Source organism: Triticum aestivum, chromosome 6A, assembly GCF_018294505.1.
Source record: "Triticum aestivum cultivar Chinese Spring chromosome 6A, IWGSC CS RefSeq v2.1, whole genome shotgun sequence".
Classification (NCBI taxonomy): domain Eukaryota; kingdom Viridiplantae; phylum Streptophyta; class Magnoliopsida; order Poales; family Poaceae; genus Triticum; species Triticum aestivum.
In genome coordinates this window covers 171767759-171787048 of record NC_057809.1, presented here as the reverse complement: position 1 = coordinate 171787048, position 19290 = coordinate 171767759, and the positions used below count along the sequence as shown (strand labels likewise).

The 19290-nt window shown below is 48.6% G+C and overlaps 1 protein-coding gene across 1 annotated transcript; it reads right to left on the bottom strand.

Annotated features, from left to right (window-relative positions):
• Nucleotides 1-576: 576 nt before the first annotated feature.
• Nucleotides 577-5888, bottom strand: LOC123132650 (leucine-rich repeat receptor protein kinase MSP1-like). Its single transcript, XM_044552487.1, has 2 exons — nucleotides 5294-5888; nucleotides 577-4718 (listed from the first exon to the last, which is right to left on the bottom strand). Exon 2 carries the CDS (start codon nucleotides 4404-4406, stop codon nucleotides 840-842), a length of 3567 nt encoding a protein of 1188 aa, XP_044408422.1. The 5' UTR covers nucleotides 4407-4718; nucleotides 5294-5888; the 3' UTR covers nucleotides 577-839.
• Between the last annotated feature and the right edge of the window lie 13402 nt (nucleotides 5889-19290).

The following is a 19290-nucleotide window of genomic DNA, read 5'->3' as shown; positions in this document are numbered from 1 at the left end:
ATGGAGGAGATCGAAAGGAAGTAGCGAGCGAGCGAACCAACGAACGAACCACGTACGGACTGAGACATTAGGAGTAGAAGATAAGGACTCGAACCAGAATTTCGCCTCTGCCACTTTCAGTTCATTGTGTGGACAGAAACATTTGCAAAAGGACGCGTCACTCGAAGCAAACGGCTTCCATTTATGTTTGCTCGCTTGCCGATCGAAGCAGCTCTGGACTTCAGACTCAGGGAATAATACAACCTGCCAGTGCAAAGTCACAAAGATAAGTTCTGATTTATACCCCTCAGGTTCAGCATTGTACTAGTACTTGTTCTTGAAAACAGCATCTCAGCAACTCTAGACCCCTACGACTTACATCCACGCATTTGACACAAGTGAAAGAAAACATTGCCTATTTGCACGTCCAGTATAATGTCTTGGAGCTGAACTCCTCTTTTTTTTCCTTTTTTTTTGCGGGTTCTAGTAGTATATACAGTATGAAGCAACCAACACACCGCGTATGGAAACGCTCCCAGGCATTGCATATCCCGAGCTCGCCATACATATAAACTGCCAGATCAAGGAGACGGTGCATATATATCTTGTAACCAGCTAAAAACTCAAAAGAAGAGTCACAGCATTATTTGAGGATACATGTACGCAGCTTGATCAGCACTTCAGCAGCACCGTTGCTGCAGCGACTCGTCACATTCTCCAGATAACTGAAGCTTACTCCGCTGATACAAGCTTACAACGATTGGGCTATCGCCTTTCAGAAATGAAATGAAAAGAAGAAAGGTTATCTCTCGCAAAAAGGGTTTATCATTGGATCACATGTCCTCCCTGGAGAGAGCCTGTCACCACCGGAGGCCCGCTCTGGAGAGTGTCGTCGTCGCCGGAGGCGTGCTTTCCATCATCTGTGTCGCTTTCAGGCCCTTCACCACCTCCAGCATGGTCGGCCTCGCCCACGGGTCGTCAGCGGTGCAGCCCCGGGCGATGGCGAGCACGCGCGCCATCTGCTGCCTGCACGCGCCCGAAGCCGGCAGGAGGCAGGGATCGAACACCTCCTTCTCGCGGCGGCGCGCCACCATCCACTGCACCCAGCCGATGAGGCTTCCGCCGCCTTCATCCACCTCCTGCCCCGTCGGCTCCTGCCCGGTCAGCAGCTCTAGCATGACGACGCCGAAGCTGTAGACGTCGCCCCTTGCGGTGCATCGCATCGACAGCCCGTACTCCGGGGGGATGTAGCCGAGCGTGCCGGCGAGGTTGGTGCTGACATGGGTCTCGCACGCGCTGATGATCCTCGCGAGGCCGAAGTCGGAGACCCTCGGCTCCAGGTCCCAGTCCAGCAGGATGTTGCTCGATTTCATGTCCCGGTGGATGATATGGGGCACGAAGCCGTGGTGCAGGAACGCCAGGCCCTTGGCAGAGCCGAGGCATATCTTAAGACGGTCTGGCCATCCCAGCGAGTAGGCTGCGTCAGTCCGGTTCTTCCTCAGCCATGCCTCGAGGCACCCGTGCTCCATGTACTCGTAGATCAGGAACCGCTCATCGCCGGAAGCGCAGTAGCCAAGGAGGGGAACAAGGTTTGGGTGTTTCACCTTCCCAATGGTCTCTATCTCAGCTTGGAATTCACGGTTGTCCTGGAGCTGGTGGCCACCGTGCAGCCTCTTGACAGCAACTTGCCGGCCTCCGAAGAGTGCTGCCCTGTAGACAGTGCCAAAGCCACCGTCGCCTATGATGTGTAGATTACTGAAATTCTCAGTGGCTTTCAAGATATCATCTGCGGCGACCCTCATCAGTGAGTGCTCAAATGTCGCGAGGTTGATACTCAGAGGTTCCCGTGACTTCTTCCCTAGGAGTTTGCTCCTTAAGGTTTCCTCGGAGGTCACCATGGTCTTGCTCGCAGGTACAAGAGCCCACGAGGACCTTCTCTTCAATAGTCTCCGTCTCAAGTAAACCCCCAGAAGAACCAATAGAATGATAATGATCGTAATGCCACAGACGATTGCCGCTAGTGAAACTTGATAAGATGGATGAGCCGCCTTGTGATTGATGTTATTAGCAGCACAGTCCGCTAAGTTGTACGTGCCAACGATGTGGTTACCAGAGAAGTTGGCAAACACAAGGTTAAACATATCACATATACCACATGGGATGGTGCCACTGAAATCGTTGCTTGATAAGTCAAGATAGTTCAAAGTGGTAACATTGCAGACAGCTGAAGGCAGGCTCCCATTGAGGCTATTGCTGTGGATATCAAGAGAGGTCAGCCCTGTGAAGTTGGAAATAGACACATCGAGGCTCCCTGAGAAATGGTTATTGCTTGCATTGAACGTGTTCAGGGCACTCGCGGATCCTTCATCCCCATCGGGACAGGAGAATAGGATTTCTCCAGAGAGGTTGTTGTTACTGACATCCAGACGGCTTAGGTGATGGTTGCAGAGCAAAGACTGGGGTAGATTGCCAGTAAGCGTGTTACCCGACAAGTTCAGCTTATAAATTGCAGGAAGAATGTGGCCTATCTCAGCAGGAATGGATCCATTCAGGCGGTTATTAGACAGAGAAAGGCCCTGAAGTTGTACAGATGGCGCAGACCAAGGAAGCATATGTCCTACTAATGCATTGAAAGACAGGTCAATGGTTGCAAGACCCATCAGCTCGCCAAGCTCTGCAGGAATAGTTCCATTCAACAAGTTGCCTTGCAGGTATAGTTCCGCCACTACAGCACAATCCTTGATCGTTGTTGGGATCTGACCAGTCAATTGGTTGTATGACAGGTCAAGAAGTCGTTGGTGCTGATAAAATCTCAAATCAACGTGAGACGCGTGCGAGAATCCCACACAGATCTCGGAAGGGATAGTGCCTGACAGCTGATTATTAGACAAAGCCAAACTATTAAGCAGTGTCAAGCGTGATATCTCCCTTGGGATGTGTCCGGTCAGACTGTTATAGCTCAGGTCTAGCGTGACGAGGTTTGTGCAGTTGAAGAGCTCTACCGGGATGTTCCCAGACAACATATTGCAACGCAGAGACAATGTTATCAGACTCTTTAGAGTGCCGACCGACCGTGGAATTGGTCCTTCCAAGTAGTTATTGTCAATCCGCAGAATCTTCAAGTGGGAAAGTTCGGCAATGCTCTCAGGGATCATGCCGGTGAGGTTATTGTCACTGAGATAGAGTTCCTGAACAGTTGATGACTCCCAGAACTTGTCAGGCAGAGACCCCGTGAAATTGTTCTGGGTGAGATCCAGGCTTACTAGCGGTAGCTCAGCCAAGTATTCTGGTATCTCACTACAGAGCTGGTTAACTTGCAAACTCAGTATAGTGAGGTTCCTGCATCCTTTGAATGTCTCCTTGATACTCCCTGTCAGATTGTTACTATACAAGTTGAGTGACCGCAGAGAGATAGCTTGACACACCCCGGCAGGGATAGGGCCTGAGAGCAGGTTCTTTCCGGCAGAGAATTCAACCAAATGCTGCAAAGGCAGCAATGGCAGAGGCCCACTGAACATGTTGTTCACCAACGATATGGACTTAATATTCCCCCAGTTTTGAAGCCAATCTGGAATGTGACCCGACAGTCTGTTACCTTCCGCTTTAAAGCTGATAATAGCTTCTAACTCTGCAAGTTCTTCAGGGATAGAGCCAGTAAAATGATTGAAGGACAGGTCTATAACAGTAATCTTCTTGCAGTTACCAAGTTCTTTCGGTATGGCCCCAGTGAGCCCTGCACGAACTGCTAACAATTTAATTAGATTGCTCAGTTCACCGACAGATGTTGGGAGTTCAGCAGTGAAGTTGTTCCCTGATATATCAAGAGTCATCAAGCTTTCAAGACCACCGATTGACCGAGGTATGGCACCATTGAACTTGCAGTTGGAGAGTTTAAGCACTTTTAGCCGCTTCAGGTGACCAATCTCTTCTGGAATGCTTTCAGTGAAACCATTGTTCATTAAATTTATAACTTCCAGGTTTTCTAGTTGACCAATCTCCTCAGGAATTGGCCCAGTCAAACCGTTTGACGACAAAACAAGTCTCCTGAGGTTCACCAATGTGCCTATTCCAGGAAATATTGATCCAGTGAGGCTGTTATTGCTTGCGGCAAGGTATGAGAGCCGGGTCAGATTACTGAAAGCTGCCGGTAACGACCCACTGAATGTGTTCCTGTTAAGGTTCAGAAACTCCAGGTTCTGCAAGGTTCCCAGCTCTGGAGGAAGGCTTCCAGAGATGGAATTCATGGACATGGATAGCTTAGTGAGGTGCTGAAGCTGACCAATGGCAGGGCTCAGTTGTCCGGAAAGGCAGTTTTTGTCAAGCACCAGTTCTTTAAGCATCTTCAAGTCAAATAGTGAAACTGGTAGGGGGCCAGCGAGCTGATTATTGCTCAGGTCTAGGTACTGGAGCTGCCGCAAATTTCCCATAACTTCTGGGAGCTCACCATTGAACTGACATCCACTGACCTTTAACCGAACAAGCAACTGGAATGTCCCGATGCATGACGGAAAGGGGACATAGAGTGGCACATGGGACAGATCTATGGCCACAACCGCGTCTCCCGCACAAGTTATACCTGACCAGCTGCATGGAGGAGTTTTTGGATCAAACCAGTCACGGAGAAAGCCTTTCCCTTGAGGAATTGCATTCCTCAGAGCAAATAGATTCCTTTTATCAGATTCCGGCGATGCAGATATACGGATAATACAGAGAAGTTGGACCAACAGGTAGAGGCTATCCTGGAAAAGGAGGGGACAATCAAGAGTAAGTATCAGTGCTGAGGTAACAGAGTTTTGAACAATGACAATACATCAAACCAATAAATCTTGCAGGCAAACAAATGAAATAAGGTGCTAAAAAATATCCCCTCCGTTCCTAAATATAAGCCCTTTTAGAGATTCCAATACCAACTACATACAAAGCAAAATGAGTGAATTTACACTCTAAAATATGCCTATATACATCTGAATGTAGTCCTTATTGAAGTCTCTAAAAAGTCTTATATTTAGAAACGGAAGGAGCACTTGGCAGAAAAAACTAATCAGGGCATCTTCCATGAGCCAATAGACGATCGTGGATTCAACAAAGCAGAAGGTGATTCAACAAAGCTTAAGCTGGTGTTCTAGATTGGTATATACATATGCTAAATAAGAAATAAGAAATTACTATGTAAGATTAAGAGTCCCAGGCAAGGGGAATCTGGATACATGCCAATGTAATTCTAAATACCATCGCCAACTTCCAAAGAAATTGCACGTGCAAGATTGCTCTTGTACAAACTGTCCAGATATGTCATGCCATTTGCAACACTTACCTGAATATGCTACTCTGTCAGGGTCAAAATGTTCATTTTACATTTCACATTTGTAGCGAAATGCCCTTCCTTGGCTGTTGTTTTCACATCCACACACAGCCAATACATCGAACAGGTTGTGGGCGGCGGCGGACAATCCATCACAGCTCTTTCCTTCTCCCTCTTCTCCGGCAATGCTGCCCGGTTCTCTTTCACCTCGCAGCTGGGCTCACCGGCAATCGTTCGGCACGTCATGACGTTCCTCGCCGTCAGTCGTCACCCCCGACCCGAGGTGTTGGCCTCGACGGTCCTGGTGATCGCGGAGGCACCAGACGGGGAAAGGGAGCCGCCAGGGCCGGGGCGATGACGAGGGACAGGCAGAGGTCGGCGCGCGGCGAGGGGGCGACGGCGGGAACGGATAAGAGCGCGACGGGAAGCTGCAGCGTCGCGTCCCTCGAGCTACAGCGAGAGGCCTCCATCGATCTGCGGGCCGGCGGCGAACGGCCGGCTACTTGCGTTTACGCAGTGCGGAATCCTGACCGGCGAAGCTCACGGTGAGCTATGGCGGCGGGTAGGGGTGGCGGTGGTGGTGGCGGGACTGGAACGCACAAACTTCTATCTTGGCGGTGGGTAGGGGGGTCACTGCTCCGCCGTGTTAAAATCATTTTAACTGTAAATTGGCTTTATATTTTTTGAGCAAATAAAATGGCTTTATATTGAAACGACCTCCAGAAGACCCGTATATACGGAAAGTTCACTCACTGAGGATGTGTCACTTCAACCTATACCTGGCCATGGGAAGGCCGGCCCGGCCCGGCCTGGCGCTGCTCCCGGCCGGGCTCGGGCCTAGATTTTGAGCCTGATGGCCGGGCCGGGCCAGGCCTGGGCCCGTCGTTTTTGCACTTTTCTGAAGGTCGGGCCGGGCCGGCCCGGAACCCGACGGGCTTTTACATGTTCGGGCCGGGCTCGAGCCCAGAAAACAGGCCCGATGGCCGGGCCGGCCCGGGCCCGGGCCTGGGTTTTTTGCGTTGGGTTTGGCTAGGCCTGGCCCAAAGCCCGGCCCGACCCGAGGTATGGCCAGGTATACTTCAACCCTGCCATTAGATTGATGTCTGGTTCTACAAATGACTTTACATACAATTTAAGTTTAAGATCAACCATCACAGACATTACAACGCAACGCAGAGAGTGTGCCCTAAGCAAAACAACAAAGTCGCGTCTCGACCAACACCAGTCATCTCAAAGAGCAACAACTACAAACAGGCCTCCCTTCCTGACGCACCAACCACCCTAGAATGCCTAAAAGGAGATGGCGAGATTCAGATAGACCCAAGCAAGTTATTGTCTTTGACTCACCGGCAACGGCGTACATTGTGCCGATGAAGATCTACCTGGACCAGCGGCAAGCATAGAAAAGGCGCAACACAAAACCTCCAAACCATGTCTCCCCACACGAGGCTCTCAACAGTCACCATATCAGAGACACCGCCATCGCCGATTCGAAAAGGGGCCTAGGTTTCTCCCGGAGACAACAACCCAAGCAAGAGGGCATGCCGACACACCTCCGTGACGCCTTCAAGGAGGAAAACGACACCCACTGGCGCCGTCGCCGCTAGCACCGGCCGAAGACGGGCAAAGATTTTCATCTGTAATGTCGCGCACTTCCAACCATCCCCACTGTATTGAGGCCACTGTCCATGTTGGGTTACTCCGCCACCGCCGCAGCACCTCGCCAATGTGATCAGAACGTCGTGGAACACCGACACACCGCACAACCTCCGTCACACAGCTCACCTTCCACCTCCGGCACGACCAAGACCCCGCAACACCAGAACAAATCTCGACCTCATGCAGTACCCAACCCACCAACTCCTGGCTGGCAGAAGCATAGCGGTTGCGCCTTAGAGCCCCAGATCCGGTCCAAGCCCTCTCCTTTAGCACCTGCGCCAGTGCCACCAGGAGGCCACCACCGCTCGTCCAAACACTGCAGCGAGGTCCGGCCGCTGCTCGCGCGGTAACACCTGGTCGAGAGGCGTTGTGCCTCTCTATGTCCGAGCGGCGTCGCCTCCGCCGTCACCCATGTCGGCTCCACTTGGACGGCACCCCCACGCCTGTGCTCCTCCACTATGCTCCACGTCGTGCACCGCCGCGCTCCGTCGTGCCTGCGCTCCTCACTGTGCCCCACTGCGCACCTCGCTGTGCCCCACACGTGCACCTCGCTATGCTCCGCCGCACCGGAAGAACTCACTCGCGCTGCCCGCTTGACGCCCTCCCCCGCACGAGGAAGGCATGTCGGGGCGCATCGACCACACTCGTCGACTTTGTGGGCCAGGCGCCGCCGCTGCCGTCGGCGGCGGTGGCAAGGGGATCTCATGGAGGCGGGGGCTTCTCGGCGCTAGGTTTGGCGCCTCCAGAGCCTCCCGAGCGAGCGGCCCGGGAGGGGAAAGGGGATCAAACTGGATTTTTCTTACAAGTAAACAAATAGGATTGTCGCCCTGGAAGGCATGGTGTGCCCCCTCTACCATGAACCCCATGAAACTGTCGATCACCTGATCTTCCGGTGCATGTCTGCTTCGTGGTTCTAGAACTCGGTTGGGATTGTTGTTCTTGAAAAAGCGCCGAAGTGCAAAATCTCCACCTCATGTACGTGCCAACCGCTGTCAGCCCCGACACTACCAATGCCTTCACCATCTTGTGTTGTTGGCAACTCTAGAAGCACCACAATGGGGTGGTCTTGGGGTTTAGAGGCCTCACACCCTCTCTCTCCCTCTGCTTTGGAAGGCATGCCGGGATGATGCTACTCTTGGCGCTCACATCTGTCGACTGCCTATCATCCTGAAGCAGACGGCCGGATTGCTCGCCTTCGGACCCCCCCCCCCCCCCCCCCCCGATGCCTTTGATTTCTCTTTTTTCTCTTTGGGTGATTCCATTTACCTTCTTTGTAAACATTTGAGATCTGCCTCCTTTTGGAAATATATTCAGGTGGGAAATGCTCGGATCCCCCCCTCTCCCTCGGCTTTGATTTTTTCCTTACAAAAATAGAAATGGAAAGCAAAACTGAAACAGAAAAGTTTGATCGGATTGTTTATCACTCACGAGCAACGAAATGGCATCACACCTAACCGGACAAAACTCTCAAATATCAACGCGTAGAGCCAAGCCAAGAGTGCACATGTCCCTTTCTCTCTCTCAAATAATAATAAGAAGAATGGTGCACATGCATATGCAATTAATCTACTTGAGACAAGGATCTTAATTCTTAAACCGAGTAGAGTATGTACCTTCCAAAGCATGACTCTGTGCTTGATCAATTCTCGCGAGCCGTGACAACAACTCAACTGTTTGAGCAACGAGAAGAGGAACGAGCGACCTCCTCCACACCACTGCGGCTTTACTCAGGGGCGCTGACCGGCGGCGGCGAGGGAGAGGATGGAGAAGGAAGGAGCGCCAGAGGTAGCGGATGGGAACGCCACCCGTGTCGCCCTTCGGGGGGGGGGGGGGGGGTAGAGGATTCCGAAGAATGTGCTTCCTATCCTCTGCACTCTATTCTTTCATCTTCACCACTGCAACCAGAGCAAGCCCAACTACACCAGATCTGGGTACCGCCAGAGCAGGCCAGAGCCTCCCGCCGCTAAATCCCTTGCTGCCCATACGACCAAGAGGTGCAGCCACCACCGCCACCACGAAGCATGTCGGAAAGACAACCGTGCAGCACACCGCTGGATTGCTTGCCTTGGTACCCCCCTCCGATTTTTTTTTTTGTGATTCACTTTACCTTTGTTGTGAACATTTGAGGGCTGCCTCCTTTTGGAAATATATCCAAGTGGCAAATTCCTGACCCCCTCTCCCCCACCCTCCGTGTTATTTATATTTTACAAAAACAGAAAAGAAAAGCAAAAATGAATTCGTCGCTGATGAGCAACGAAATGGCATCACGGTGTGTTGTGGGGCGTGCCTTTGTACCGGATGCTGTTGATCATCGCTTTATATATAAAACAGGGCAAAAGCCTTTTTTGATAAATGGCATCACGGTTAACCGGACAAAGCTCTCGAGTCTCAATGCACAGAGCCAAGCCAAGTGTGCACATGCCCCTCTCTCTCTCTCTAAAAAAGAAGAAGCAGTGTGCACATGCATATGTGATTAATCAACTTGAGGCAAGAATCTTAATTCTTAAACGGAGTAGAGTATGTACCTTCCAAAGCATGACTGAGCAACGAGAAGTGGAAACGGCCGACCTGATCTCACCCGTATAGAGAGGGGAAAGAAATCCTGAAAACAAGGGATCCAAAAGCAAGTACGGGCTGGACCATGCATGCAAGCAATTAATTAGTTAATGATATCCAAAAAAGCTGCCAAGCAGTTACCAATTGGCAACCACTCTAAAGGATAAGGATTTGTTTAGGACACATTTATATATGCCTTAGTTATCACACATCTAAATAACTCAATCAATTAAAAAAAGATAAAAAATGCTTGCATGAATCTTAGCGTAGAATCAATGTCATTGAAGTTAGATGTGCAATATTTAGAACATATTTTGATGTGCTTTAGCAAAACTAAAAAGGGTAATCATCATTCAAGAATAGCAAAAGGAGTAGAGTCACGGTAGCATTTACTGACACGTCGAGCTATTGTGGCCGCTCTCGGCCGGGGCCATATGCAACCAGGGCCCTTTCAATTTATTACTCCCTCTGCTTTTATTTAGTCTGCATATTAGGTTTGACCGAAGTCAAACTTTGTAAAGTTTGACCAAGTTTATAGAAAAATATATAAACATTTACCATAACAAATCTATATGATGTGAAAGTACATTCAATAATGAATCTAGTGGTATTGATTTTTTTATTGTATATATTAATATTTTTGTTTATAAACTTAGTCAAAACTTACAAAGTTTGACTTTGACCAAAACTAATATGCGGACTATATAAAAACGGAGGGAGTACTAGATTTCGAAATATAGCAATAACTGGGCAAAATAATGTAGTACGGGATTGCAATCTTGAATAAATTTATTATAGGATTGAAAAAGATATGCCCCTTGGGTGTATACCTGCCGTGCATGCATGTCCCACAGAAAGGCAAATTATATGTGAATACGAATAATAGTAGACTTCACGGCGATAGGACCAGCGCGTGATCGGTGTAACACACTTCAGGCATGCAGACCTCAGCGCGTCGCACACGCACGAGACTTGTCAAAATTCAAATGCCCCTGGCAATTCCAAACTCACTAGCTACTGTAGATGATATGTAATTCTTCTCTTGAGGATGTATAGATCGACCTGTAATTCCTTTTTTTATCTGTATATGTAATTCTGCTGGTACTGCAGATCTACATACAGGACAGGAGCGAGATCACACCATTCTGCACGATATGTAGCCCCGTCGGGATCGGCCTGGAGAGCTGGCGGAACAGCCGCGCATGATCGGCCGGAGCAGAGCAAGAGACGAACAAGGAAACAAACACGGCATCTCGACGTGGAAGGGCCATGCAGATATAGAAGGAAAATGGAAGAAGCGAGGGAGGAGGGAGGGACCGACAAGTCTTTGCTTACTCGCTCGATCGGTGACAGAGCCTCGCTCGATCGGGGTGCTGGCCACGTACCGCCGGCGATCGAGACGGACGGCGCCTCGATCGACTGTCCCCTGCGTGTTCGTACTGCCTTGGACTGTCCTGTGGTGAGAGCACGAGAGAGAGGCATGAGCGTGCAGCAAGAGAGAGGGCACGGAGAGACGGGAGGGCGCGCCATCTTGCTTTACCAGGTCTATCCCACGCGCGATGGGCGCGCTCGCCAACTCGCCGGCGACGTGTTCCAGGCGCGGCCACTCAGTCTCGGCGAGCTGGCGAGGAGAGGAGGAATGAAAGAGACAAATGACGGCGTTCCTGGGAGGGTGGCGGCGTATTTATATGGGTTTCGGCTAGGAACGGGAAAGAAAAGGGTGCATGCATGGTGGTGGTTGCCATCCGGGCCTTCGCCTTGAATCCGCCGGCTACCTTCCATTTCTATTTGGCCTGCCACCTTGTGCTCCACACCGCGTTGCTGCCGATCTTGTTTTTTTTTTCAGTTGGGTTTCTCATCTTTTTGTCGGCCGTGTAGATCTCTGATCTAGGAGTGGGTGGGTTCTTCCTTCTTTGTATCTGCCGGCGGCCAATACGGGGTTTGGATTCACGGTCTAGGGTCTAGGCTCGCCGAACCTCCACTATAGAAAGGGCAGGGTAGCGTGGCAGCGATTCAGATGTGACAAGTGAAGAGAGTCGACGTTAAGGCATGGAAGAACATGTGGCGCATGGCGGGGAGCAGGGCGCACGCACCAACTTTACTGAAGTGTTTGTGACGGACCAGGGACGGCGACCGGGTATGACTCACCTACATAGTAATGATATTAACAATGTTGCGAGTGGGACGGGGTTAGAGTGTGGTGTAAGATATATAAGTAGTAGGCATTAAATTTGATGGCTATAGACAAAACAAAACAGGGATGAGATCACCTTCTGTGAGTAGCGGATGCGGGGTTTTTGACCTGAGGGCAGTTGCCTTCGAAATGGCAGGAGGGAGCTTTGCCACACAGACGGAAGGATTTCACGGACGTGCTGACGTGGAAAGTTGTGATTGGGAAAAAGAGGTGAAGCGGGCCCACCCTCATAAAAATCAGGAGGGAGTTTAGCAGTAAGTTGGAAGGGGTCCGCTGCGGCCCGGTAAAGCACCGTGTGTGTAGCATTTTTAAGGGGGGGGGGGTTGCCTAGATGGTAGAGATTTAGAGCATCCCTTTTTTAAGGTAACTACATGTTCATAATAACAAATCACGATTATAACATCACAATAGCACAATTCTAGATAAAGCGAGGACACATATCTCGGTGTGACTGAAAAAGGGACACCCGCTAAAATTCAAAATACAACCAAGCCTTAGAGGGTCACTTCACAAAGAACAACCATCAACCGCCTCCGACCTCTGTCGTCGTTGAATCACCGCCAAATTGGAAGGAGACGAAGAACTTTCACACCCTGGTTTAGAGGAGCACCATCGCGACAAAAGCCGCTTTATGAGCCAATGAAATAATCCGTCGCAAGCGACAGAACCATATCCGATGTGGCACGTTGGCCGGGGAACATCCCCATGCTTCCTGCTAGACACCGGCACCACCTTCTTCATCAGATAAAGTCGAAAAACAACACAGGGGATGCATGTTGTCGACCACCAAGCCATTTGTTCCGCTGAGGTCATCACAGCAACAGTCAAAGAGAACGACAATTCCCGGACCAAACCAAAAGAAACCAATCTCGTTGATCCAAGCGACCATTGAGGAAAACATGCCATCGACTCTTTGACGCCGCCACGAACAACGCCGTCGTCGCCAGTGGCAGAGCTTGGGACACATCTTAGGAGGGGCAAATGGGCTGGGGGGGGGGCAACTAACATCAGGTTTAGGCTAGATTTCTATGAATCTATGGGCAATTACTTATGATAATATGAACAAATCTCCTGGGTAGGGGGGGGGCGATGGCACAGCTTGATATCCACTAAGCTCTGCCACTGGTCGTCGCAACACCTTTATTCAGCAGTACGCCGCCGCTGTCACCATCAAAGCCGTTGTGTCACGAGACATAGCCCTATCCTATCTACAAGCCGACGATGAGGCACTGGGGCTCCCCAACCCTGCCGCTGCCAGAGCAGCAGACAGAGGGAGGGAAAGACCACGACCTCGCCACCGGCGCTGGAAGAAGGGAAATAGATCCTCCTTTTGTGCCGTGTAGGGAGCGCGAGGAAAGTGAGAGAAGAAACCGTCCCCGGTCTAGGGCATCCCCTTTGAGTGTGAAGATAGTGATAGATAGTTATAGTAAGAGTAGTTCTTCATTGTGAAGATGACAAATGAGGGCCCACGAACATGTCAATGACACATTATGTTTTCTCTTTTTTTGTTGCAATCGATGCATAGTGTTATTTGTGACAACCATTAATCGACAATTGCAATCTTTAAAATCGTTCCACAACATCAATAATTATAGTCGCAACACACATAACTTTTACTTCTATCTAAAATGGCATCCATTAATTACCTCCATTTTTTAGAAGTATAGAGAGTAGTATTTTGATGTTGACATTAATTCACGAAATGGATACAAATTTAGAACACAACCTCATCATATAGACATATCTATTTACCATAATTCTATATATTTGACATATAATGTATAGAATTACGAGGCACAACATATAACTTTTAACTTCAATGGAACAACGTACATTATGTCATGGGTGATATGCTTAGTATTGTAATATGGTTTATCATGTTGATAGTATATAGTTTTCGTGTTTTACTTTTATAGTCCTTTAGATCCACACTAATATGTATGGTGATGGTGGTGATTGCAGAACAAGAATGATAATCTATGAAATCCACTCTTTGGTGTCTATGTGTGGTGGACATGTTGGAAATATGCCCTAGAGTCAACAATAAAGTGGTTATTATTATATTTCCTTAATCATGATAAAGGTTTATTATTCATGCTAGAATTGTATCAACCAGAAACTTAAATACATGTATGGATACATAAACAAATACCGTGTCCCTAGTGAGCCTCTACTAGACTAGCTTGTTGATCAAAAGATGGTTAAGGTTTCCTGGGCATAGACATGAGTTGTCATTTGATAACGGGATCACATCATTAGGAGAATGATGTGATGGACAAGACCCATCCGTTAGCATAGCATATGATCGTTTAGTTTATTGCTACTGCTTTCTTAATGTCAAATACATATTCCTTCGACCTCGGGTTTATATGGGTTTCGGCGAGGAACGGGAAAGAAAAGGGTGGATGGTGGGGGTTGCCACCCCGAGCCTTCGCCTTGAATCCGCCGGCTACCTTCCATTTTGGTTTGGCTTGCCACCTTGTGCTCCACACCGCGTTGTTGTCGATCTTGTTTTTTTTTTCAGTTGGATTTCTCACCATTTTGTCGGCCGTGTAGATCTCTGCTCTAGGAGTGGCGAATTCTTCCTTCTTTGTACATGCCGGCGGCGAATACAGGGTTTGGATTCATGGTTTAGGGTCTAGGCTCGCCGAGTCTCCACTATAGAAAGGGCAGGTGGCGTGGCAGCGATTCAGGTGTGACAAGTGGAGAGAGTCGACGTTAAGGCATGGAAGAACATGTGGCGCATGGTGGGGAGCGGGGCGCACACACCAACTTTACTGAAGTGTTTGTGATGGGCCGGGGACAGCGACCTGGTATGACTCACCTACATAGTAATGATACTAACAATGTTGCGAGTGGGACGGGGTTAGAGTGTGGTGTAAGATATATAAGTAGTAGGCATTGAATTTGACGGCTATAGACAAAATAGGGGTGAGATCACCTTCTGTGAGTAGCGGAGGCGGGTGTTTGACGTGAGGGCAGTTTCCTTCAGAATGAAAGATGGGTGTGGGGGGAGGGGGGAGCTTTACTACACACACGGAAGGATTTCATGGACGTGCTGATGTGGAAAGTTGTGATTGGGAAGAAGAGGTGAAGTAGGACCACCCCCATAAAAATCAGGGGGGAGTTTAGCAATAAGTTGGAACGGGTCCGTTGCAGCCCCGTAAAGCTCCGTGCGTGTAGCATTTTTAGGGGGGGGGGGACGAGTTCCTAGATGGTAGAGATCTAGAGCATCCCCCGTTTGAGGTAACTACATGTTCATAATGACAAATCAGGATTATAACATCACAGTAGCCCAATTCTAGACAAAGCAAGGAGGACACGTATCTCGGTATGATTGCAAAAGGGCCTCCTAAAATTCAAAATACAATCAAGCCTTAGGGGGTCACTTCACAAAGAACAACCATCAATCGTCTCCAACCTCCGTCATCGCCGAATCACCACCGAATGGAAGGAGACAAAAAACTTTCACGCCGTGGTCTAGAGGAGCACCATCGCGGTAAAAGCCGCTTTGTGAGCCGATGAAACCGTCCATAGAGAGCGACAGAACCATCTCTAATGTGGCGCGTCGACCAGGGGAACATCCCCATTCTTCCCACTAGACACCGGCACCACTGTCTTCATCGGATAAAGTCGAAAAACAACACAGGGGATGCCTGCTGTTGACCACCAACCCATGACCAAGCCATTTGTTCTACCGCTCAGGTCATCATAGCAACAGTCAAAGAGAACGACAAATCTCGGACCAAACCAAAAAAAACCTAACCTCATTGATCCAAGCGGCCATTGAGCAATACATGCCATCGACTCTTCGACGCCACCACGAACAATGCCATTGAGATGGGGAGAGTCGCAACACCTTTATTCGGTAGTAGGCCGCCGCTATCACCATCAAAGCCGTTGCGCAACGAAGACCTGGCATATCCTATCTACAAGCCAACGATGAGGCACCGGGGCTCCCCAACCCTCCCGTTGCCGGAGCAGTAGACAGAGGGAGGGAAAGCCCATGGCCTCGCCACCAGCGCTGACGAAGGGAAACGGTTCCTCCTTTTGCGCCGTGTAGGGAGCGCGAGGAAAGTGAGAGAAGAAACCATTCCTGGTCTAGGGCATCCTCTTTGAGTGTGAAGATAGTGATAGATAGTTACAGTAACATCAGTTCTTCATTGTAAAGATGACAATTGAGGACCCACGAACATGTCAATGGCACAATATGTTTTCTCATTTCGGTTTGTTACAATCTGTAGGATCAAAAGTATGTCTAGAGGGGGGAGGGGTGATTAGACTACTTAACCAAATAAAAATCTAGCCTTTTCCCAATTTTAAGTCTTAGCAGATTTTAGCTACTTAGCACAATTCAAGTAATTAACCTACACATGCAATTCTAAGAGTATAGCGACGGAATGTAAAAAAATTGCATATGAAGGTAAAGGGAGGAGTTTGGAGGGAGCAAACGCAATATAGACACGGAGATTTTTGACGTGGTTCCGATAGGTGGTCCTATCGTACATCCACGTTGATGGAGACTTCAACCCACGAAGGGTAATGGTTGCGTGAGTCCACGGAGGGCTCCACCCACGAAGGGACCACGAAGAAGCAACCTTGTCTATCCCACCATGGCCATCGCCCACGAAGGACTTGCCTCACTAGGGTAGATCTTCATGAAGTAGGCGATCTCCTTGCCTGTACAAACTCCTTCGTTCAACTCCACAATCTTGACGGAGGCTCCCAAGTGACACCTACCCAATCTAGGAGACACCACTCTCCAAAAGGTAACAGATGGTCTGTTGATGATTGATAACCCACAAGTATAGGGGATCGCAATAGTTTTCGAGGGTAGAGTATTCAACCCAAATTTATTGATTCGACACAAGGGGAGCCAAAGAATATTCTCAAGTATTAGCAGCTGAGTTGTCAATTCAACCACACCTGGAAACTTAATATCTGCAGCAAGGTATTTAGTAGCAAAGTAATATGATAGTAGTGGTAACGGTGGTAAAAGGTAACGTTAGCAAAAGTAATATTTTTGGTGTTTTATAGTGATGATAACAATAGCAATGGAAAAGTAAATAAGCGAAGACCAATATATGGAAAGCTCGTAGGCAATGGATTGGTGATAGAGAATTATGCCAGATACCATCGATCATGTAACAGTCATAACCTAGGGTGACACAGAACTAGCTCCAGTTCATCAATGTAATGTAGGCATGTACTCCGAATATAGTCATACGTGCTTATGGAAAAGAACTTGCATGGCATCTTTTGTCCTACCCTCCCGTGGTAGCGGGGTCCTATTGGAAACTAAGGGATATTAAGGCCTCCTTTTAATAGAGTATCATACCAAAGCATTAACACATAGTGAATACATGAACTCCTCAAACTACGGTCATCACCGGGAGTGGTCCCGACTATTGTCACTTCGGGGTTGCCAGATCATAACACATAGTAGGTGACAATAGACTTGCAAGATAGATCAAGAACTCTCATATATTGATGAAAACATAATAGGTTCAGATCTGAAATCATGGCACTCGGGCCTAGTGACAAGCATTAAGCATAGCAAAGTCATAACAACATCAATCTCAGAACATAGTGGATACTAGGGATCAAACCCTAACAAAACTAACTCGATTACATGATAAATCTCATCCAACCCATCACCCTCCAGCAAGCCTACGATGGAATTACTCACGCACGGCGGTGAGCATCATGAAATTGGTGATGGAGGAAGGTTAATGATGACGATGGCGACGAATTCCCCTCTCCGGAGCCCTGAACGGACTCCAGATCAGCCCTCCCAAGAGAGTTTAGGGCTTGGCGGCGGCTCCGTATCATAAAACGTGATGAATCCTTCTCTCTGATTTTTTTCTCCCCGAAAGTGAATATATGGAGTCAAGGTTGAGGTCGGTGGAGCGTCAGGGGGCCCACGAGGCAGGGGGCGCGCCCAGGGGGGTAGGGAGCGCCCCCACCCTCGTGGACAGGTGGAGGCCCCCCTAACGTGGATCTTCCTTCCAGTATTTTTTATATATTCCAAAATAATTCTCTGTTGATTTTCAAGTCATTTCGAGAACTTTTATTTATGCACAAAAATAACACCATGGCAATTCTGCTGAAAACAACGTCAGTCCGGGTTAGTTACATCCAAATCATGCAAGTTAGAGTCCAAAACAAGGGAAAAAGTGTTTGAAAAAGTAGATACGACGGAGATGTATCAACTCCCCCAAACTTAAACCTTTGCTTGTCCTCAAGCAATTCAGTTGATAAACTGAAACTGATAAAGAAAAACTTTTACAAACTCCGTTTGCTCTTGTTGTAAATATGTAAAGCCAACATTCAAGTTTTCAGCAAAGATTATGAACTAACCATATTCACAATAACATTTGGGTCTCATGTTTACTCATATCAATGGCATAATCAATTAGCGAGGAATAATAATAAATCTCGGATGACAACACTTTCTCAAAACAATCATGATATGATATAACAAGATGGTGTTTCGCTAGCCCTTTCTGAGACCGCTAAACATAAATGCAGAGCACCTTTAAAGATCAAGGACTGACTAAACATTGTAATTCATGGTAAAAGAGATCCATTCAAGTCATACTCAATGTGAACTAATAGTAATGAATGCAAATGACAGCGGTTCTCTCCAACTGGTGCTTTTTAATAAGAGGATGATGACTCAACATAAAAGTAAATGGATAGGCCCTTCGCAGAGGGAAGCAGGGATTTGTAGAGGTGCCAGAGCTCTGTTTTGAAATAGATATGAATAATATTTTGAGTGGTATTGAGGGAGTCCTGGATTAGGGGGTGTCCGGATGGCCGGACTATACCTTCAGCCGGACTCCTGGACTATGAAGATACAAGATTGAAGACTTCGTCCCGTGTCCGGGAGGGACTTTCCTTGGCGTGGAAGGCAAGCTTGACGATACAGATATGTAGATCTCCTACCATTGTAACCGATTTTGTGTAACCCTAACCCTCTCCGGTGTCTATATAAACCGGAGGGTTTTAGTCCGTAGGACAACATACAGAACAACAATCATACCATACGCTAGCTTCTAGGGTTTAGCCTCTCCGATCTCGTGGTAGATCTACTCTTGTACTACCCATATCATCGATATTAATCAAGCAGGAGGTAGGGTTTTGCCTCCATCAAGAGGGCCCGAACCTGGGTAAAACTTTGTGTCCCTTGCCTCCTGTTACCATCCGGCCTAGGCGCACAGTTCGGGACCCCCTACCTGAGATCCCCCGGTTTTGACACCGACATTGGTGCTTTCATTGAGAGTTCTGTTGGGGAACGTTGCAGAAAACAAAAATTTTCCTACGATTTCACCAAGATCCATCTATGAGTTCATCTAGCAACGAGTGATCGGATTGCATCTACATACCTTTGTAGATCACGCGGAAGTGTTCAAAGAACGGGGATGAGGAAGTCGTACTCGACGTGATCCAAATCACCGGAGATCCTAGCGCCGAACGGACGGCACCTCCGCGTTCAACACACGTACGGTCAGCGTGACGTCTCCTCCTTCTTGATCCAGCAAGGGGGAAGGAGAGGTTGAGGAAGATGGCTCCAGCAGTAGCACGACAGCGTGGTGGT